Here is a 23,260-nt window from a genome sequence, read left to right on the forward strand (position 1 = left end):
GCATGGGGAATTCTGGGAGTCGAAGTCCACAAGTCTTAAAGTGGCCAGGTTTGGGGACCCCGGTCTAACGAGTCAATGGCTTATTTTGCTACAAATATGTCTGCTGGGAAGCTGCCCATTAACCATTGAAGGACCAGCTGGATTGTTTGTTGTAAATACCGTACGGTCCTCTGTCCCCGGAAATATTGTTGTATGATGACTGCAGCTTGTCTGATACGCAGGAACTTCTTCCTTTGAAGCCAGCCTCGGATATTCTTCTGAACCATAATGCATGCTTGCCTCAGTCGATCTGAACGCACTTTTTCCAGATAGGCAACCTGTCCCGCTCTGAAAAAAATCTTTGTCCTGCCAAACTGATATTGACTTGGATCCTGGGGGAAAAAATAGAAAAATAAATCAAGAGTAATTTCTGAGGGGATGGGTGTCTATACAAGCAGTTCTTGACTTGCAACCATTATGATGGATTCCCCTTAAAAACTATGGATGACCTGTTTTCTAGGTTACGTCGACCACACACACACACACACACACACAACCTCCATGATCATATAGTCACATTTTAGGTGCTTGTCAGCCTGAATGGCCATTTACAGTGTCTGGTGGCCATCCCTTTGGCCCTCTGTGACTAGGGATGGTTACAGAACTCCTGACCTGGATTAGCCGCTGCAAAACCATCTTGCAAATTTGTTTCTTGTCAGTTGGAGAAAGTTCGCTTTGAGACATGAGAATGCTGTAACGGCTGTAAAACTCAAGATACATCCATCTGTCCAAGAAGAAGAACATTGGAATCGGTCAATCAAACAGATGAGAAGTCAACCTTTGAAGAACTAGAGAGAGATTCCGTACCTTGATGGGTAACTCTGAGAGCTAATACGAATGGTTTCTAACACCCCACACGCTCGTAACTGCTGGACCACCCTTTTGGAGTCAAATCTAAAGAAGAAAACAAGAACAAGAACCGATTTTCACCCAATCGGAGAACAAATGTGTCCTGTCCTTTTATGAGCTACATATCACATTCAATGGTTTTAATAAGGATCAAACGATGGAGCAAATTGTTGATTGCGAATACCATGGTAAAATAAATTATTTTCTTGTGAAGGAGGGATATGCTGTTTTTACATTCCAGGTACCCCTCTTTGGAAGTTGAGAGCCAGAGTGGATGAGATGATAGCTCACGGTAGATAGCACCACGCGGCTGGGCTTGCTGACAAGACCTCGTCAATATTTTCTGGATCCTTAGCACAGCTGCACTAAATTCATGCTTAGTTAAAAAGCCAGATAAGCATCTTTATGTACATTAGAAATAAGCTGCAGTTGATTATTTCTATCAACATGAAGGTAGCATTTTCTTTTCCCCATAATTTAATGTTTAATGGACCTTCTGCTCTGTGCTTCTCAACTTTGGAGTCTGCCATCTCATTTATAAAACAAACTTTCATCTCATATTATTCTAAATATGAATCATATTCTGTAGGAATTTTCCTAAGAACAGGCACATAAACAAGTATTAATTCAGTTCTATATGTTATATATATATATATATATATATATATATATATATATATATATATATATATATATATATATATATATATATATATATATATATATATATATATATATATATATATATATATATATATATATATATATATATATATATATATATATATATATATATATAATCAGCCCAGGTTCGAATCTCAGATAAAGGGTATGACTGACTGATGAGAACATAAGAAGTTCGAAATGATCATCTCAGCCTTCCAAATTCTTATATTAGCAATTTGGATAATTTACACAAATAATGAGCTGTCATAAGTTGACTATATCCTGTGGATAAGCCTTGAATCAGGCCAAAGCAGGAAAGAAAGAGTTAATTAGCAAGGTGCATTCAAAAAGCCTTCACAAATAGATAGATAGATAGATAGATAGATAGATAGATAGATAGATAGATAGATAGATAGATAGATAGATATAGAGATAGAGATATATAGATAGAGATAGAGATAGATATATAGATATAGATATATAATATAGATATATATAGATAGATATAGATATAGATATAGATATAGATATAAAATACTGTTTTCTTTCATACTTACTCAAATTCTAACTTTTGATCATTTGGTTTTATGCACCGGACATAATGTGGTGTGGTGGCATTAAGAGTCTCCATTAATAAGTATAAGGAACTGCGAAACTGAAATATAATTAAAAAAAAGGCTGCTTGAACTTTTAGAATACAGAAACAAATTTCCTGCTAATTTATGAATGGAAGCTAAGACATCTATTACCAGCTTCATACAAATGACAGCCCGTATTGTCAAAACAAGTGAGTGTATAGAAACACAATGATCCAGATGGATGGGGGCTTGGGGGTCCTTCTTCCGTATCTCTTTTAGCCCTCTGCACTTTCTGCTCCTCTTTACTCATCCCTTCAGTTGAGTCTCAGATTGTTCAACGCAACTAAGAAAATACATCCAAAAAATCCTGCATGCAGTTTTTTTTTTATCCCAGTGTTTCTCAATCTTGTGGACCTCACTTCCAGAATTCCCTAGCCAGCTGGAATTCTGTGCGGACTTCAACTCCCAGAATTGCCTAGCCAGCTGGAATTCTGGGAATTGAAGTCCACACATTGTCAAGCTGTCGAGGTTGAGAAACATTGCTTTTTCTTCTCTTGAATGGTCCGTGGATCTGCTATTCACAGTAATGATCCATAGAAAATGAACACATCTCTACACCAAACTAGAATATCTGGATTCGCATGGTGGGCATAATAAAAAATAAATCACAGGCTACATTTTGTGCAATGTGTAAACTCAGCCATTGCTACCGATAAAAAAGAATATTTGTAGCTCTGTGTTAAACAGTGGGGTCTTGTTCTCTGAGCTTGGCTGTCTTGTTGCAGATGTTTCATGACCCAGTTAGGTAACACCATCAGTGCATAAATACTGGGATATTGTTTACTTCTTGATTGTTAGTCTAGTATAAATCTTGATGCTAATCTCTGATTATCGGGGTGTTCTAGCACTGATGATGCTTCCTAGTTGGGTAATGAAATGTCTGCAAGAAAACCACCGGGCTCAGAGAGCACCAGGGACCCCTGAGTCGCTGTTCCTCAATGTCATCTACCTTTCAGAAATGCCCTGAAAATAAAATAGAACAGAAAAAGGTATTTAGGCTAGTTTGAACTCTTTCAGGGCGGGAAGCGTAAAGTAGAACATAAAAGTAATAGAAACAAATGAATGCGTCAAATGAGGTTTCTTACCCCAGGAGGAATCTAAAAGAAAAATACCTTACTTCCAACAGTTGCACGGAACTGTTTGTTAGGCGACACAACCACTATTTTGGCAGACTTAACTTTGATTGCAGAGTTGAATGGGGAAAGAGGGACTGAGACATCCTGGAAGAAGTTTGCAAACAGCTGAAACTACAAAGAGATTGAAATCAGATAGCAGGACAGGCAGTTCGGGATTCAACCCCCATTCAGTTTAACAACCGTTTAGAAGTTGCCATTTTTGTGCCGTGGCTTTTTTTTTTTTTTGCATCCCTTCAAGAGGATGGGGGAAGAAATGTATTTTCAGACTTGCAAGATTCTGTTCATGCAACCTTACAATAAAGTAGAATTAGCTCATCTGGACATTCTTCCTGCCTGGGTCTACCTTGCAAGGCTGAGACATGGCTTGGTGGAGTGAATTTTTTGTTCATAATGACCAGACCAAATGGACACATTTAGTTCTAGCCACATATTGCCAGGTATATCCAAAAAGGCCAGAGTTTAGCTTTGATAACTCCTATACATCTTGCAACTCCTATACATCTTTAGCTATAAACAGCTAAAGTACTATGGAATCATAAAATAATGTATTTACCTTACTGTTTCTCAAGATGTCAATCAGTACTTCATATACAGTGTCCCGGTTTTTTTCCAGAAATCCTTCACTTTTATATTCTACCTGTTTAAGGAAGATTATGGAACAATATCAATTATAGGGGCTGCCATAAGGCAGGAGTCAGATTGTTCACCAGAGCACCAGAGGGAAGGACAAGAAACAACGGTTGGAAACTGATCAAAGAGAGAAGCAACCTGGAACTAAGGAGAAACTTCCTGACAGTGAGGACAATCAACCAGTGGAACAGCTTGCCTCCAGAAATCATGGGCGCTCCATCACTGGAGGTTTTTAAGAAGAGACTGGGCATTCACCTGTCTGAGATGGTATAGGTTCTCCTGCTTGAGCAGGGGGCTGGACTAGAAGACCTCCAAGGTCCCTTCCAGCTCTATTCTATTCTATTCTATTCTATTCTATTCTATTCTATTCTATTCTATTCTATTCTATTCTACGATCTTTCTATTCTATTCTATTCTATTCTATTCTATTCTAAATTCTAATTCTAATTCTAATTCTAATTCTAATTCTAATTCTAATTCTATTCTACTCTACTCTACTCTCTACTCTACTCTACTCCATAGAACAATGAAGTTATAAAAAGGAAATGCATTGCATCCATTCCCAAGATAGATCAGAGAAGCAGCCAAGGGGCATATCAGTAATTTTTAGATTTAAGTTTCTTTATCAGCAAGTTGGCTGGATCCCACCAGATCACATAAGTGTGGGATCACCAAGGGACTACAGATAATTCTTTGTAAGCAGATATGATCATGACTTTCAGAAGGAAGAAAATCTATAAAGGTCTTATTTAATTCCCAAATAAAGCATTTGATCTGTGGTCTTAGAATTATCCATAAGGGACGCGGTGGCTCAGTGGGTTAGGACGCTGAGCTTGTCGATCAGAAGGTCGGCAGTTTGGCGGGTCGAATCCCGAGTGCCGCGTAACAGAGTGAGCCCCTGTTACTCGTCCCAGCTTCTGCCCACCTAGCAGTTCGAAAGCACGTAAAAAATGCAAGTAGAAAAATAGGGACCACTACGTTGGGAAGGTAACAGCGTTCCGTGCGCCTTTGGCGTCTAGTCATGCCGGCCACATGACCACGGAGACGTCCTCGGACAAGCGCTGGCTCTTCGGCTTTGAAACGGAGATGAGCACCGGCCCCTAGAGTCGGAAACGACTAGCACACATGTGCGGGGGAACCTTTACCTTTACCTTTACCTTAGAATTATCCATGGCATGTTTGGACTAAAATGAGAAGCTTCTACAGAAATCAAAATGATTCATTGGCAAAATTGTTTCTGAAGCTGACATCACTCACTCCTTTTAAATCATGTCCATGTTTATGGAAACAGCATCTTTTTTTGGATAGGAGATACATTATTAATTCCACATAAGTGAATAAATCATGACAAAGGCTGAAGCTTTATTCTAGGAAATAGAAAGGTGTCATTTCTTTCCCCATTGAACAACTTACTTTATCTGCAAAGTGCTGGATGATAAAAGAAGTATTTGACATTCTTGGCTTTTCAAAGAGAGGGTTTTTGTTTATAAAATTATTATATAGCTTCTGGAGCCAATTTTCATCTGTTCCTTGAGGTAGCTGTTTTGAAAAGAAAAAAAAAGCAAAAATGGCATATTTAAAATGAAAAGTGATAAATGAAAATACTTATTAAATTAACAAAAGTGGTTGGTTGACCAACCCTCTTCTTTTGTACAACACAAGATTATGTACAATGTTCCCTCCTCCTTTTTCTAAGCAACCATCTTGGCCTTCTTGTCCTATAATTGCAAATTGGAGAAACCCTATCCTTCTCTCCGACTTCTCATAGGTCCAGTTATTTTGCTTCATGATTAACCAAATGGCTGAGCCACCGATTAACAAACAAGGTACAGTTATTTAATGCAATATCCAAAAATAACTTCTTGATAGCTTCCCATAAAGGTAAAGGTAAAGGTTCCCCCGCACATGCGTGCTAGTCGTTTCCGACTCTAGGGGCCGGTGCTCATCTCCGTTTCAAAGCCGAAGAGCCAGCGCTTGTCCGAGGACGTCTCCGTGGTCATGTGGCCGGCATGACTAGACGCCAAAGGCGCACGGAATGCTGTTACCTTCCCACCGGAGTGGTCCCTATTTTTCTACTTGCATTTTTACGTGCTTTTGAACTGCTGGGTTGGCAGAAGCTGGGACGAGTAACAGGCGCTCACTCTGCTACGCGGCACTCGGGATTCGACCTGCCAAACTGCTGACCTTCTGATCGACAAGCTCAGCGTCCTAACCCTCTGAGCCACCACGTCCCTTTAGCTTCCCATAGGGAGGAACATTTGCTGCTGCTGCTATATTTCACTACCATCATCCTGAAGTGATCAGGCTTAGCCAGAGTTACCAAACTCGGCTAACAGGATTCCACACACTCTGCAATAAAGCTTTTGATTCTGGCTTGATTCATCAATCTAAGACATTTTTTTTTCTTTTTTGGCTCGGATGCAAATTCTCCAAAATTTAGCCAAAATCTCTCCATCTCTGCTTAAGAGACTCCTTCCTGGCTTTGAGTTGACAGTGTCAAGTATATTTAGCACCCTGCTGTGATAAGGAAAAGGATGGGAGGCTAGACTGGGTTTGTGAAATTAAAACATTAAAACTTACCAGGCACTCTTCGTCTAAAAGTTCTAGAATGCCCATTTTAGCTTCAATAAGATCGATGACAGGTTGATTGTCATAAAAATCAATTAACGTCCATGGGATGTTTTCTTTCATGTATTCTTCTTGTTCAAGTTTAAAGACATGCTAAAAAAATATTGACACATTCGTCTCGCAATTAAAGTCATTTGTTTCATGAGCCACATCAAAACTCAATATTGCTTAACAATACTGAAGTCCTTTTGGGGGTCAAAAGAGGAGAGACGTTTAAACATCAACACATCCTGATAGAAGTATCCAATCTAATATCCTGATTGAATGTAAGGCTGGAGTTGACATAAAGATGTTACTTAAACAGCTCCAAGTCTCAAAGAAATAGCTCCTTGGCTCTCCCAATTCATGATCTTCCCAACTGTCAACTTTCACAGATACCAGATTTTAAGACTTATGTTCTCCATCTTCCTCTGAGCTACACTCTTCATACAACCACATCCTCCTCATTCAGCTATGACTGATGTACCTTACTATTCCATTCTAGTTCCCAAATTACATTTTACTTTTTTCCTCTTCGGCTAAAATAGACGAATCTACAGTACATCTCTCTTCAGTACACCTGGTTGAAAAGTTATGGTCCCTTTGCCCATATTCATTGGGGGTTTCTGAAGATCGTCCTATTTAGAACATGTTAGAAAAGACCATTTAGTTGCTTGCTTTCAGCTTCTCACTAGCTCAGGATAATCAAGCTGTATAGAGATAAGCATTTCAAGGGAATGTTACATTTGAGATTAAGGCTAACCAAGTTAAAAGCATGGCTGGCTTAGACTTCCATAATCACGGCCACTGAAGCTGTTTTTACACGCAGAATGTAAAAGATGTACTTTTACATGTACTTGCTTACGTGCAAGCAACTCTATACGGGGCCTTTTAGGAATTCTGCTAAGCTTGTAAGCCGCCCTGAGTCTTCAGAGAAGGGCGGGATATAAATGGAATTAAAATAAAAATAAAAAATAAATAAATTCTACACATCAATATATTTTTTTAAGGTACCAAAACATTTAAGCATTGAGTTTCGCTGCCAAGAATAAGAGAATTTTTTTTCTGGAATATGAAGACAGCACAAATTTTAATCCAAACTGATGGAAATCTATAAAAAAGACCATACCAGGTTAAATTGCTGCTGTAATTTTTCATTGGCATAGTTGATGCAAAATTGTTCAAAGCTATTCAAGTCAAAAGTTTCAAATCTGAAATAAATGGTAGAAAGTTTTACTTTTTAGACTGGCAAAAAATATTTTAGACTGGGACTACCCATACAAGAGAGGATTTAGTACAGAGTCTGTGTTATTGCTGAAAAATAGGTCATCTTACCCATAAATGTCCAGAACACCTATAAAGGTATGTTGTTTGCCTGAAAACTGCAAGACCTTGTTAATTTGTTCCACAATGAAATCAAAAAGATGAGAATAAATCTTCTTTGCCAAAGCATCCCGGGCGTTTACAGCTTGGAGTTTCGTCATTGGCTTTACTACGGTTTCAGAGGTAGTAATAATTTTCCTGTGACAAAGCCACTGAGCTATTTTATCACTTTCAACTCCCAGGAGTTCACAAAATATAGTAAGATGTTTGTCATCCACCTGCAGCGAGAGAAAACCTATTGTCACTGGGCATTGCAATCACCAAAACTGCTACTGCTTCAAAATGCAATACATTTTTTTAACATACAATGGGTAATTTGATACTCCTATTTTTCCAGCTCTACTTCCTAGACTAGTGTTTGTCCACCTTAGCAATTTTAAGATGAATGGACATCAACTCCCAGAATTACCCAGTCAGCATGGAGAATTCTGGGAGTTGAAGTCCCAGTCAGGCTGAGGAATTCTGGGAGTTGAAGTCCACTCATCTTCAACTTGCCAAGGTGGACAAACACGGCACTAAAGTATATCCCTAGAATATCCCAAGGTTTTCACAATCCTGAAATTGAGTGCCAACTCAGCAGAATTTAACTGCAGAATTTTCAATTTCCTCCTCTAGATCTGTTATGGGATGGAGAATAATCACTAGAGCAGTGTTTCTTAACCTTAGCAACTTTAAGATGTGTGGACCTCAACTCCCAAAATCCCCCAGCCCAGCAAGGTACTTCCTACAAGCCAAAGATTAAGAGAATTTAGGGAAAAACATATCAAAACCTTGCACTGTCCATTAAAACATCCTGCCAGGAAATCTTACATTAACAGAAGACTTTTCATCGCCAGCAGCACTGATCTGTACATTGCCTAAATGAAGAATAGCGGAGAGTATTTTAAAAACATCCATCTGGAAATCTTCCTTAAGGCCTGCAACGAAAAATGAGCAAAAATGATCTTCCACCCTGATGTTAACATTTACAATTAATTTTTACATTAACATTGTGATCTGATGGATACCCACTAAGTTCAGTGACTCCTAAAGAGGATGGGGCGTGATGGCTAGGTGGTTAAAGATGCTGAGCTTGTCACCTGGAAAGCTAACAGCCCGCGTTCGAGACCCGAACGCCACACAATGGGGTAAGTTCCCATTCCTTGCTCCAGCTCCTGCCTAGCTAGCAGTTTGAAAGCAATCAAATGCGAGTAGATAAATAGGTACCACGTCGGTGGGAAGACAACAGTGTTCCGTGAGCCTTTGGCGTATGGTCATGCTGGCTGCATGGGCACAGAAACTGTCTTTGGACAAGGCTGTCTCCCTCGCTCAAGAAACAGATTTGAGCACCTGACCTAGAGTTCGGACATGACTAGACAGGGAAACCTTTACCTTTTTTTTTTACGTAAAAAGGGTGCATTGGATGGCATGCCAAATTTTTGCCAAGCTATCAGAAACTAAAGGACCCACCAGCATTTCATAAATATTAGAATTTTGCTGTTTTTTACTTTAACAGCCAACTTGATTGATCTTACCTAGCAGGCTGAACGTTTTTTGAGTTTCTTTCATGTCGGCCAGGTCATTCACTCCTTCAATTGCGATGTTTCTACCCATGTTGGTATAATTAAATTCTTCAGCGCTTGCTGCAGGTGGAAAGCAAACACATCACCAGATATGCTGACTATGAAGACAACAGACTCCTAGGAATGATTTGGTAGCCATGTATTGTAAAGGTTTGAAGGGGGGTGGGGAAATGAGACTTTTGAGATTAACACTGAGAAAAATTGAACTTTTGTGGGAAAGAAGCCTCCTCTGGGAACTATGCACCAAACTATAATAAAGCAATAAAAGAGATCAATCTGTAAGGTGATTATGTGACATACCCAGCTGAAGATGCTTAAATTCTGGCCTCTGAGCCGATGCACACAGCTGATAGAATATGTGGTAATTTCTTTCATTCTCTGACTGCAAATGAGAGGAAAAGAAAGATAAAAGTAGAAACAGTTTAGACGTTTTTTGCTGACAGAAATGAAATGTTGATTTATGGATTGGAAGATTAAGAAAGCTGTAGATGAAATGAAGGGCTGAAGGGACTTATACATTATCTAAGAGGAAGGAGGAACTATAAAATTTTAACTATCTGTGGAAAAGAATGTCAAAAGTCATTATATTTCTTATAGGTTTCTTCCCTTCTCTTTTTTCAATTCTTGCAGACTGACCTCCCTCTACCCTTTCTTTCTTTCTTTCTTTCTTTCTTTCTTTCTTTCTTTCTTTCTTTCTTTCTTTCTTTCTTTCTCTTTCTTTCCTTCATTCCTTCCTTCCCTCCCATCCTTGTGTTTTCTTTTACCCTTTGAATTTTTAAAAAGTGGATATAAATAAATATGTGAAGAAACACATACTGTATGTTTATGTGGAAAAACAATTTTTTTAAAAAAAAACTTTTAATTTTCAAAGTTTTTAAATTTCCTCTCTGAAACAACATTGCTCCTGAGCAGCTAGGCGGCTAGACTAAAACCCGGAGAGAATCTGTAGATGGCAAGAAAAATTGCTGTGCCTCAAGTTAGCAGAAATGCACTGATTTCACTGCAAATTTTTACTAACCTGAAAAACAACTCTGGATTTTTCCAGCAGGTATGTTCTCATATTTGCCCCAATGATCTGGTACTTCTTATCGAAACTGATTTCCATGTATTTTCCAAAGCGACTGCTGTTGTCGTTGCGAGTAGTTTTAGCATTTCCAATCGCCTGCAAAAAAAAAAAGATAGAATCGTTTTAGATGGTAAGTGGCTATTTCTATTAGATGGTTCAGTTAGGAAACATTTAGGGAACCAGTTTGGTCTATTGGTTAAGGTGCTGGCTTAGAAACCAGGAGCCTGTGAGTTCTAGTCCTGCCTGAAAGCCAACTGGGTATCTGAGCCAATCACCAGAAGATGGCGAGTTCTAGTCCCAACTTAGCAAGAAACTCAGCTGGGAGAATTTGGGCCAATCAGCAGGAGACTGTGAGTTCTAGTCCTGACATGAAAGCCAGCTAGGTGACTCTGGGCCAATCACCAGGAGACAGTGAGTTCCAGTTCCACTTTAGGCATGAAAAGCCCAAATTAGCTCAAATCACTTCACCGGTTTGTTGTTGGGAAAATAGGAGGAGGGATGAGTATTAATATGTTCACCGTCTTGAGTTACCTATAAAGTAATAATACTAAAATAAAATTCTAATAATAAAATAATTTTACCTCTGTTATTGGATTGCACGCCAACACTTTATCTTCGACTTTAGCATTGCTGCTAGATTTGCTGACTGTTGCAAAATATCTCATGGCGTATCGAGCAGAAACTGTTTTGCCAGCTCCCGATTCCCCACTTACAATAATCGATTGATTTCGGTCGTTCCTAGAGAAAAACATTATCATCATCACCACCACCATCATCAAAATAAGAAAATTAGAAAATATGCATCTCTTAAAATGTCATTAAGTTTCTTTTACATTCGATTCCAATTCTGGTCCAAGGTGGTATCATAACGATACAAAGATATTTCAGTGTGACCGATATAAATCTAAAAAATTATTTTGCTCCAAGAAATAAATGAAAATCTTGCATGATTACTGTACTGACTCAGGAGGTGCCTAGTAGTTTTTTTTTTCTCCTCACAAATTTTAGGCATTTAACTTTGGCAGCTACGTGACTCTCTGTTTCAACTTGCCATTAGAGTAAGGCGGAGGAGGCGTTGCTTTAGAATGGGTTAGATGAAGAAACAAAACCTCTACGATTCCCCTGAAGACGGTGAGAGCCTGAAACCTTTCCAAGGACACCACAGCAGGTGTGGAGAGGAAGCAGACAGTTCCCATAACAAAGCAAAATTCTTTACATGGACTACATGAGCAGGGTGGGTGTTTGGCCGGAGAAATTATTGTTTAATTCTATGAACCGGTGTCTGGGAACCTCAGAGTTAGTTTTGCTTTGACATTACCATGCCATGTACTCAATAAACAGTACATTTTTCGGAAATGAATGAACCTGGAGTTTTTATTTGGATTCTCAAGCTGGAAGTTGACACTGACACTGAGATTTAAATTGGGGTAAGACAAGGATAAAGGACCAGAAGGCGGGGTGGTTATGAAAACACAGGTTACGTGTGAGACAGATGTACTTTTTCATTTCACAACTGTCATGTGTGAAAAACTCATTGTGTTAGCCTGGGATGACCTGAAATCTTCTGCTGGAAATTAAATGCCATAATCTCTCACTCCATCGTGCTGACAAAACCTCATTTCTGCAAACGGTCCCTTTGAGATCCGCCAGAGAATATCCTCAAAGGCTGAAGATATTATTTTGTTCTTGTTTGGACTTGAGATGTCCAACTTCTGCCATGAATTCTTTTGCACAAAATTTGTCCACTCCTGATGAAGCGAACTTTGAGTCTTTTAATAAATTAAGTAGTAGTAGTAGTAGTAGTAGTAGTAATGTTGGAAGGGTCCTTGGAGGTCATCTAGTCCAACCCCCTGCTCAGGTAGGAAACCCTATATCATTTCAGACAAATGGCTGTCCAGTCTCTTCTTAAAATCTTCCAGTGTTGGAGCATTCATAGCTTCTGGAGGCAAAGAGTTCCACTGATTAATTGTTCTAACTTTTCTAAATTTTATTATCTGAAAATGTGCTATCAGACTCCTGATTTTTGGCTATCAGAGACTAAATTCCTTCCTTATCTCCTATCAGGTGCAAGTAACCAGGAATAGGAATTGAGTTCAAAGCACTTAAAGGTTATGGCAGGTAGTCCTTGACTTACAACAGTTCATTTAGTAACCGTTCAAAGTTACAACAGCACTGAAAAAAGTGACTTATGACCATTTCTCACACAGCATCCCCATGGACACGTGATCAGAATTCGGATGCTTGGCAACAGGTTCATATTTATGATGGTTACAGTGCCCTGGGATCACATGGTCACATTTTGCAACCTTCTGACGAGCAAAGTCAACGGGGAATCCAGATTCACAAATGCAATGACCCACTTAACAATTGTGGTCAGGTTGTAAAATGGGGCAAAACTCACTTAACAAATGTTTCACTTAACAAGATAAATCTTGGGCTCAATTGCAGTCATAACTTGAGGATTAGCTGTCTATGCTACCTATACACTACTAACGGTCAAGGCAAATTGGTGCTAGATAAGAGTCAACAGAATTCCCAAGGGGCTGGACTTGTGACTGCATAAGGATTTCAAACTGATGACGCGTTTGACCCCGCCTTCGGGCTCTGCCTAGTCATCTCCTACACCTCCTTCCATAACCTCTTATTGACTCTTAAGAGTCTCTTTCTACATCCTTCAAAGGGCGGGGCAGGTAGGTTCCAACTTTTGCCAAAGTTAATCCCCGGACACTGATGAGGACGTACCTTGCCATTTGCTTGTAAGCCTCTTCTGCCACCGCAAAGATATGGGGATCCATGTCTCCCATATTTTGACCACTGTAAGCATGAATGATGGCATCCCCGTAAATGGGCAGCTCTTTGTAAGGGTTCATGGCGACCAAAATTATCCCTGGGGATGACACATAGTACAGAAGTATGAGCTGCATCGTGTTTTCTTGAGTATCATAAATGTAATGTGGGCCGATCCATAGTGTTTACCGCTATAGGTGTAGATTAGCCTGGACTCCACAAAGCGAACTCTAAGGTTGTGCAAAACAGCCGGTTCGTGGAGATAACTAAGGGCTGTGAGGTCATTTTCTCCAACAAGAATATCCGGATTTCGTAAAGGTGGCAAAGCACTAGGATCCACAGGGTAATCCAGCTCCTGTGAGTAAGCCAAGTAAAAAACAATATTACAAGATACAGAATAACAGAGTTGGGAAGGATCTTGGAGGTCTTCTAGTCCAACCCCCTGCTCAGGTAAGCAAACCCTACACCATTTCAGACAAATGGTTGTCCAATCTGTTTTTTAAAAAAAATTCCAGTGTTGGTGCACCCACAACCTCTGGAGGCAAGTTGTTCCACTGATTGTTCTAACTGTCAAGAAATTTCTTCTTGCTTCTCTTCTTGGTTAGTTTCCATCTGTTGCTTCTTGTCCTGCCCTCTGGTGCTTTGGAGAACAGCTTGACTCCCTCTTCTTTGGGGCAACCCCTGAGATATTGAAACACTGCTATCATGTCACCCCTAGTCCTTCTTTTTATTATAAGTTCTAGGTATAGAACTAAGTATACTATACAGGTATAGTAGGTGGTACCTTGCTCAATAGTAGTGACTGTGAGAGGGATCTCGGAGTCCTAGTGGACAATCCCTTCAATAGGAGCCAGCCGTGTGCTGCAGCTGCCAAAAAAGCCAACACAGTGCTAGGCTACATTAACAGAGGGATAGAATCAAGATCACGTGAAATGTTAATACCACTTTATACTGCCTTGGTGAGGCCACACTTGGAATCCTGCATCCAGTTTTGGTCACCAGGATGTAAAAAAAGATGCTGAGAGTCTAGAAAGAGTGCAGAGAAGAGCAACAAAGAAGATGAAGGGACTGAACAGTTGCAGGAAATGGGTACGTCTGGTTTCATGGAAAAAAGCACTAGGGCTGACGTGATAGCAGTCTTCCAATATTTGAGGGGCTGCTGCAAAGAAGGGGGATTCTGGTTTGTCATCTCCGTAAGAACTAAGATGGAATTTGTCAAATGCAAAACCAGATCCAATGGACAAGCTAATGTTTTGATAATATTTTAATGTGTTGCCAGTCTACTGCTACTTGTTTAAAAACATCAATTCTTTATTCTCACTGTGCTGTCTTCCAGCTGGAGGTGAAGAATATGGTCTCCCGGCCTATAATTAGCTGTAATTTCTGCCGACTGCCAAACCTCTTCAGCATCAGGAATCCAAACTCTGTTATACTACAACAAGAAAGGAAAAATACAAACATCACGGAGTGTTTGGTGGCTTAATTCTTAGCCGACTTGATGAATTCTTCATGTTTATTCTTAAATAAAAAAGCTAGAATCAAATATGTACGAGTGTAGCATCGGCAAAAATTTAAAAAAAACCTGCCTCTCGTAATGGATAATTGCAACTAATTGCTATGTTTACCTTTCAGAATCAATTGTCAGGATCCATGGACTTCAACTCCCAGAATTCTCGGGTGAGCTGGCTAGGGAATTCTGGGAATTGGAAGTCCACAGTCCACTTGCTGAAAGGAATGGTGAGATCTTTCCACAAGTGGCCCCTTTGGATTTGTGCACCAAGGAGGTTTGTGAGCCGAAACACTGCAATACAAAACGGATTCCTCCTTGTGATTTTATTTATTTATTTATTTATTTATTTTATTGAATTTGTATACCGCCCTATTCCCGTAGGACTCAGGGCGGTTTACAGGGCAGTTAAAACCATGAAATACAAAAAATTAAAATTGTCACATATGTTAACTCGATCTGATCTTAACTCTTCCAGGCACCTCCATCTGCAAATATTACAAGCCACCTACAGATCAGGGAACCGGCCTTACAAATAAACACAACAGGTTTACTTTCAAACTGAGTCACACTCAGCTTCCCCCTTTCACCATCGCAAACTGGAGAATTCCTCCAGTGACTGGAGAAAGAATATAGATTCAAACTGTCCTTAGAGCATGGTTACACGACACCTGCATGAAACTGGAGAACTTACACACTCCTATACAAAAATCAGTAAGTATATCATGAAGCTTTCAGACATGAGGTAATCGAATGCTTTTTTTTCCTACAAGGATTTTCTAAGGTCTCGCAAAGAACTTCCTGATCTTTTAAGTATGTAACTCTGTAACAGGAATTCTGCAAATGATTCACACAAGATTGCCCAGGGAATCCACAAGGTTCACAAGGAGGGACTGGAGGGTCACAGCCTCTACCACTAAGGGGTCCTTCATACAGCTGGTCCTCAGCTTTCAATCACAATCGGGACCCCGGTTTCTGCTGTTAAACAAGGCGGTTGTTAAGGCACACCCAATTTTACCTCATTTTTTACCACGGTTGTTAAGCAAATCACTCACTGCAGGTGTTAAGTGAACTACACAGTTGTTAAAAGTGAATCTGGTTTCTCCCACTGACTTTGCTTGTCTGATGCTGCATAACAAAGTCACAAACAGCAATCATATGACACTGGAACGCTGCAACGGTCCTAGGCACATACTCTTTGCCAAGCGCCCAAATTTTGGTTAGAGGTTTTCCCCTCCCGGGTTTAGGATATGGGAAAAAGCCGCCGCCGTATTCAGTTAATTTATAGGCCAGGGGATGGTGCAAATCCAGAAAGTGGGTTTATTTGGGAAGTAGGTAAAGTGTGTAAGTGTGAAAGTTTCCTCTGAGGCTGCCCAGTCAAATGTGTGTGTCGCAGCTCCTGAAACAACCAAATTGGGGGGGAAAAGTTTGTTGGGTCAGTCATGTCTAGGACCCATGCCCAGGAAAGGAAAAGGGAAAACCAGGTAAAGGGGGAAAAAAGTCTGAATAAGATAGAGAGAGAGAAGAAAGAAAGAAAGAAAGAAAGAAAGAAAGAAAGAAAGAAAGAAAGAAAGAAAGAAAGAAAGAAAGAAAGAAAGAAAGAAAGAAAGAAAGAAAGAAGGAAGGAAGGAAGGAAGAAAGGGAAGTAAGGAGGGAGGGAAGGAGAATGGGAAGGGGAAGGAAGGAGGGAGGGAGGAAGAAAAGAAGGAGGGAAGGAAGGAGGAGGAGGGAGGGAAGGGGAAGAGGAAGTAAGAAAGGAGGGAAGGCGAATGGGAAGGGGGAAGGAAGGAAGGAAGGAAGGGAGAGAGAGAGAGAGAGAGCGCGGGGTCAAATTCCGGGAGGCCAAGGAGCCTGGGTGCTCTGAACCCCGAGAGGCACCGATCCGCTGCGCCTTCTGCCTTCCCACCACGCGCCGAAGCGGCCCGAAACGGACCAGGATCTAACGCCGCCGCCGCCGCCGCCCCGCCTTGCAAAGCCGGTCCGAGCGCGGGGCCAAACGGGCGGCTCGCGCCTCCACCTGTCGCGGCGCCCGGGAGGCCCTGCCCGCCTCCACCCGCAGGACTGAGCCGGGGGCCGGGCCGGTCTGCCGGCAGGCGCGGCACCTCGCTCCCCTCCGCCCGGCAGGCGCCGCGCCGCCCCGCCTGGCCAGCTGGTGGGGCAGGCAGGCAGGCAGGCAGGCAAGCAGGTGCGGCGGGCGGCGGAGCCCCCCCGGCGCCGCCCCGGCCCCTACCTGCGTGTAGAGCTCGGCCAGCGCCATCGCGGCGGCGGGGAAGGTGCGCGCCCTGCCCGCTGCGCTCTGGCCGGCCGGAGGTGGGGCTCCGCGCCGCCGCCTCCCGCGCCCTCCTTCCCTCCCTCCCTCCCGGCCGGCAGCCGGAGCGCCACGTTTGGTTGCTTCCTTGCCGGCCGCCTCCGGGGAGGGCGCTGCCCTCGGGCCCCCTGGCGGGGAGAGGCAGGGAGGGTCTCCCGGGCGGGATCCGGGTTGGAGCTGCTCTGTTTTGCGCGCCTCTCCAGCGCCAGCTCCGCTTCCCCTCCCCAGCCCGAGCGGCTGCATTCACACGACACGCGAAGCCCGGCCGGAGAGCACGCGAGGCACAAGTCGCCCTTAGTGGCCTCGCGCAGCAAACCTGGCTTATCAACCTCCCCCCCCCCCCGAGGCCGCGCACACACACCCAAACACACACGCACGCACACACCCCGGACTCTCCAGCAAACTGGCGCAAAACAATACGCGGGTTTTCGAATTGCCCAGAAGCCTCGTGCCAGATGTTCCCACAAGCTTGCCAAATTGGTCCAGATGTTCCGGACACCGAATGGGTAGGCTTCTGTTAGCTTAAAAACCATCTTGGTAAGAACTGGAAGGGGGTGACCTGAATGCAAGGTTCCCTCCTGACTTCAGGGACGTTTTTCCACGCACCCCCTTTTTTAAAAAAAAAACACAACCAAAAAACTTACAAGGCCATTGTCACCATCCATTGTGTAGTTTTCAATGTAGAAATGGCTATGGGGGGTAAGGGGTGGGAGAGAAATGCAAGTGATGGCATTTTGGAATATAGGACTTTTCTTAAGCAACTTCGGGGCATCAAGGATGGTGCAGTCATTTATTAGGCCCAAGTTCACGGATAGGTACTGAAATATGTTGAACGTTATGACTGAATTCATCCCGTCAAGACAAGAGACTGAAAAATGTAAGACTTTTTAGCGTTTCCTTTTATTTGGACATTTCTTCTAAGGTACAGCATTTACGAAGCATACATTTATTAATTATGTCAAGACGCCATGACAATTCCAAGCTTAAGTCATTCGGATTAACATTTTGGTTTCTATCTACGCCTAGTGGGTAAAAGACCTCAAACCCTGTTGTTTTTGCTTCAAGAGGAATTGCAAGTTTAAAAGTACAATGATCAAGCCATTTAAAAAAACAAAAAACCAGTTGAAATGTGTCCAGTTTTGAAAAGTCTCAAAAGCAAAAAAAAGATACAATGGTTTGAGATAGCAAATTAACCGAAGAGTGTTTGCTTTGAGAAAAAAGTATTATTGGGATCAAGAATAATAACTGTATCCACGTGTAGACCTGAAATGGTTTATTTTGCTAAAGGCTGCTGTGAGTGAGACTGGATGTCCTGGGACAATCTGCCCCACAAAAGCAGACATATTTGTACCAGCAGGAAAGACCTATTGTGAATAGTGCAAATTTATTGTGACTGATGTCTGATGCGCAAAGCTTCGTACACGTGGAAGCAGACAAATCAATGCCCCCAGCCCTCTTAGGATATTCTGGGGGTGGGCACTGAAAACAAACAGATCCAGCACAAGCAAGAAAGGAGCTGTATCATCAAAGCAGGTGTGTTTTGAATACAGTGGATTTAATCCTTACCTGCAACTTTTCTTAGGGGCTTTAAAAGGATGCCCAGGATCGCACAATTGCACGTTCCATAAAACAAAATTGTTCCAGACTTAAGCAAGAAAAATATTCTTCCAATCACGGGGCGCAAGATTATATTTATAGGAGCAGAGAACGTTGGAAGAAAAGCCAAAAAACTATCTGAAACCTAATGAGGTAATATTGGAGGAATATTTTGGGTCTATATACATTTCAGCACACTTGGGAAGGAGAGAAATTATAGAATATCAGTTAAAATAAAAGAGATGGCAACACTTCCACATTAAAACAACATGATATTTTAAAGGGGGGGGGAAATAAGCAAAACTCGAAATTGTGTTAAGATGCTACAAATTCTAACTTAAAAACGGCTGCTTTTCTAGCACGTAACCGTAAAATATTAGACCCATAAATAGTGCATGTAAAATACTGATATGTAAAACATTGGATGAATTACGGAGCACAGTTAGAACTCGGAACTCCTTTAAAACATGGAAAGCAGCCTTCGGTTTTAATGTGACAGAAAGAAACATTAATCAGATTACTCAGCAGGAGGATAATGCCGACAGGCATCCATCACTCTTATTAGTAAACGAGATACAATAAGGCTTTTATACAAACAAAATGAAAAATTAAAAAAAACACATATATCTAAACAATATCATTGTCACCGCTTCTAGAATTGTCAAATTCTTGGGGGGGGGGGGAAATTACTTAGTTGAAATGAAAAGGCAGGATTCCAGTATTTCTAGAGACTCAGTAGAAAGATATATTGGCTGGGGCAGGGGAAATAATAATTGGACTGCTAGATTTTAAAAGTAATGCTGTCTCCTTATATAATTTCTCTTACAGCCTTTTTCATTATGCAGCGGGGGGGGGGGTGTTTCCAATCCTGGCAACAAGGCCTGTGGATTTCAATTCCCAGAATTCCCTAGCCAGGGTGGCTAGGGAATTCTGGGAGTTGAAGTCCAGAAGTCTTAAAGCTACCAAGGTTGGACACGCCTGTTTATACAGGATGCTAAGAATCCAGTGAGAGTTGAAAAGTAGTGTCCTTTGCCATCTAAGATTCTGAACATGAGCTCTCACAATCCACAACCAGTGTGGCAAATTTCACTGGGAGGATGGACGTAAAACCGCCAACGCCAGAAGGTGTCACAAGTTCAGCAAAGCAGATTCAAGTGTCTCTGAAACATTTGAGTTTCATTCGGGTGCTCCATTGTTGCCCTAAAGATGACTGATTAAAACTCTATATTGTTTTATATTTTCACCTTCTCTGAGAAGAGTGTTTTGGCCACCTATTGTTTGATTGCACAGCGCACACCCCGCACACAGAGAAACCACACAAACGGGAAATTGACTAATTTACACCTGTGGCTGGGAGATTATGAGAATAAGGTTCAGATAATTTAGGCAGCCAAAGGGGCACAAATAGCCACTCTAGGACCTCAACTTTCAGCCCCTTTGTAGTAACAAAACTCCCAACTGGCTAGAGCAGGGGTCTTCAAACCTGGCCCTTTTATGACTTGTGGACTTCAACTCACAGAATTCCTCAGTCCGGCACGCTGGCTGAGGAATTCTGGGAGTTGGAAGTCCACAAGTCATAAAAGGGCCAAGTTTGAAGACCCCTGGGCTAGAGCCACAGAGGAAGTTGACCTTTTAATAGAGCATTTTAAAAGTAATCCTAGGAGGAGCACATCCTCTGAGTTGTTTTTGTTAAACGTAGTGCCAGCTATAAAAGAAAATGCACATTTTCAAGTAAAGACCTCTTAATGTATCATAAATAAAGAACATATATTAAAGGCAATACTTGAGTACCTGAATATTTTTTTAAAAAAAAATCAATTAAAGAGCATATGCTTCCCTTCCCACAAGAAAACAAAAGAAAAAGAATGGGGAGGGGTTGTCTTTTATTTACCTCAACAGTGTCCCTGTCAGTCACATCTCTTTTGCACATGAAAACCTATTTAACCCTGTTTCAAGTGACAGCATCTTTTTGGTGCACAGAGAAATTAAGTCCGTTACTAGACCTTTTTTTAATAATGTGCATTTACAGCAGAGATATGTTTGAAAATAAACATAACTGTTAGGATACATTAAAATACTGCAGACGGCAGTTTCAGGATATGTAACATCTTCTTTTGTATATCTCATCATCACTGACCGTACCTGTTTTTATTTTATTTTATTTTTTTAAAAAAGGGGGCCCGGAGAACTTTAAGTGAGGGTCCACAAATATTTCAAAATGTCAGTTTTACAGTGGGGAAAATCATGACAAGTATTCTATCTGCAGCCTGAGAGACTTCGGCAAAATCTTTTACATAGATTATATTCATAATGTGTCTAAATGAAATGTTTCCATGGAAACAGAAAATGAATATTTCCTTTTTAAAAAATAAAGTGGGTCCATGTCAGGGATTGCATTAATTTTTTTAAAAAATGAATATTTAGCAAGCTTTTAAGAAAATCATAAGATTGGGAGCGGTACTAATAGCAGAGGAATAGCTTCTTCTCCAGATTAAATGTCTGAGATGCATTTTAGATGAACACTTTCCCTATAAAAAAAAAATTCCTTCCCAACCTACAAAATAAATATTACACATTCTCATTACACATCCAGCAAATAAGACAAAAAATGAAAAGCAACATACACCAAAACAATAAATAAATATAAAATATAGTATCGCTGGGTTGTTCTTTGACTTTAGAAAACAGGTTCCAGTTTCTGAAGATTGTGCTTAGTTATTGTTTCCTGTTACTACTTATATGTTTCTTGACACTGGCATAAATCTTATTAAAAGACCGGACTATTAAAGTTGCGGCGATTTTACAAACTTGCATTTCTGCTCCTTAAAAATTATTGTACATTTAAAAGAAGACCATAGACCGCGACATTTCTGATATGGTTCTGAAACAGTACAAATAAGCAGCTCTATTGTACCAGACTGTAAACCAAAATACTTTTCATTAGTTCATTATTTTATGTCACACTGACATAAATAGGAAGGCAATCAATTAATTTGATCTATTATCTCTCAGGTTGAAACCTATCCAAAAAAAACAAACAACTTATTTAACCTTGTCCTAATGAATGGCGTTTTCTAAGAGTATGACTATTTCTATTTATTTTATGGTTTTTATGGATTGTACAGGCAAAACGCCTGATCAGTGATACTGTATGTTGCCTGTCTCTATTAAATTTTCAGGTCCTTGAAATATATATAATGTATATATGAGTCAGAAGCTACCCCTAAATATTTCCAGCCTTTTCTGAAAATCACACTTGGTGTTAGCTCCTGGCTGGTCCCTGTTAACTAGCTAATCACGTGTGACTTAAGTATGCTGAAATGTCTTACAAGGAGCTTTAACATATTCTCAGCTTTAGCTTCTTGATCAACATGAGCATCAGAAACACATTATGGATTGGGGGTAACACACTCACACCTTTGCACTGGAATGGCACCTTTCCACGCAGTGGAGACACAGAAACAATCTGCAATCGGTGACTGTTTTCCACACAGACAAAAAAAGTGTACGTGTGAAATATGGAATAAAGGAAGGGATTCTCAGAGCCGCTAAAACTGAGAAGAGTCCTCTTCACACAGCTGGCTCTTTGCCACCAGATGCACATTAGAATTTTGATCTTAGCGTGGAAAGGAAAAAGAAACCAATCGCGATTTATCAGTCACAGATTGTTTTGGGTTTACAATGCAAATATAAGACAAGAGCTTGCAACCAACCGAGGGGGCGGGGGGGGGGGAAACATTAAGGTGTGCACTGATCTTTTCCTTAACCTGAAAGCTTTAGGTAGGCCTCGGCACGGGACGAGTGAATTTATACAAATGTGCATGGTTTCTACCCTTAAAAAGTATTAGGTAGGCCTCTGCACGTGATGAGCGTGAATTTGTACAAATGGGCACGGTTTCTATCAGCTTCCAGTTGTGAAATAATTATGACGCATTCCAGTTTTCTGCAATGCGGTTTAGAGCAGATAAAACAATTCCCTTCCAGGTTTTTTTTACTCTATTCCTCCCCAAGCCCCAATGGCTTTAGACTCAAATTTGTTTTCATCGTTAGAGACGATAAATAGAAGCTGATAGTCAACAGCTTAACTCTATTCTTGGTTCAGACCCGAGAGATGAATCCTAGACCCAAACTTGCTGGAATCTGGATAGTTTCTAGTGCGAGAGAGGACGGGTTGAATGGGAAAGTAACAGGGAAAATATGCTTGGCATCCATTAAGAGTTGGGGAGTATCCTTCCTGTCTCGCATACGCAGCTGCAAAGAGAAGAACAGATCACATGAGTGTCTTATTTAAATACAGGTAGTCCTCAACTTAGCAACGGCTCCCTTAGTGACCATTTGGAGTGACAACAGCACTGGGGGAAAAATGAATTATGACCTTTTTTTTTTACACTTACGACCATTGCAACATCCTCATGGTCATGTGATCAAAATTCAACAGCTTGGCAACGGATTCATATTTTGACGGTTGTAGTGTCCCGGTCATGTG

General features: G+C 41.0%; 2 protein-coding genes across 3 annotated transcripts in view; both read right to left on the reverse strand.

Moving 5' to 3' along the window:
• Positions 1-17,870, reverse strand: part of MYO5C (myosin VC) — a 41,557-nt gene extending 23,687 nt beyond the window's left edge. For both annotated transcript variants that reach the window (XM_081337382.1, XM_081337381.1), the window contains exons 1-20: positions 17,538-17,870; positions 17,101-17,494; positions 14,685-14,795; positions 13,553-13,718; positions 13,319-13,463; positions 11,158-11,314; positions 10,529-10,672; positions 9,811-9,892; positions 9,463-9,570; positions 8,759-8,865; positions 7,901-8,166; positions 7,695-7,776; positions 6,539-6,679; positions 5,372-5,497; positions 3,882-3,965; positions 3,305-3,439; positions 2,112-2,209; positions 847-933; positions 652-763; positions 160-371 (exon numbers count right to left, since the gene is read on the reverse strand). In XM_081337382.1, coding sequence (XP_081193508.1) covers positions 160-371; positions 652-763; positions 847-933; positions 2,112-2,209; positions 3,305-3,439; positions 3,882-3,965; positions 5,372-5,497; positions 6,539-6,679; positions 7,695-7,776; positions 7,901-8,166; positions 8,759-8,865; positions 9,463-9,570; positions 9,811-9,892; positions 10,529-10,672; positions 11,158-11,314; positions 13,319-13,463; positions 13,553-13,718; positions 14,685-14,795; positions 17,101-17,421 — 2,684 coding nt within the window. In that variant the 5' untranslated portion in view covers positions 17,422-17,494; positions 17,538-17,870. The remainder of the gene's footprint in view (positions 1-159; positions 372-651; positions 764-846; positions 934-2,111; positions 2,210-3,304; positions 3,440-3,881; positions 3,966-5,371; positions 5,498-6,538; positions 6,680-7,694; positions 7,777-7,900; positions 8,167-8,758; positions 8,866-9,462; positions 9,571-9,810; positions 9,893-10,528; positions 10,673-11,157; positions 11,315-13,318; positions 13,464-13,552; positions 13,719-14,684; positions 14,796-17,100; positions 17,495-17,537) is intronic.
• A 189-nt stretch (positions 17,871-18,059) lies between these two features.
• Positions 18,060-23,260, reverse strand: part of MYO5A (myosin VA) — a 67,367-nt gene continuing 62,166 nt past the window's right edge. The window contains exon 39 of the mRNA XM_081337383.1: positions 18,060-23,025. Within this exon, the coding sequence (XP_081193509.1) occupies positions 22,873-23,025 (153 nt within the window). The 3' untranslated portion in view covers positions 18,060-22,872. The remainder of the gene's footprint in view (positions 23,026-23,260) is intronic.

This window comes from Vipera berus (genome assembly GCF_964194415.1).
Source record: "Vipera berus genome assembly, chromosome: 12".
Lineage (NCBI taxonomy): Eukaryota > Metazoa > Chordata > Lepidosauria > Squamata > Viperidae > Vipera > Vipera berus.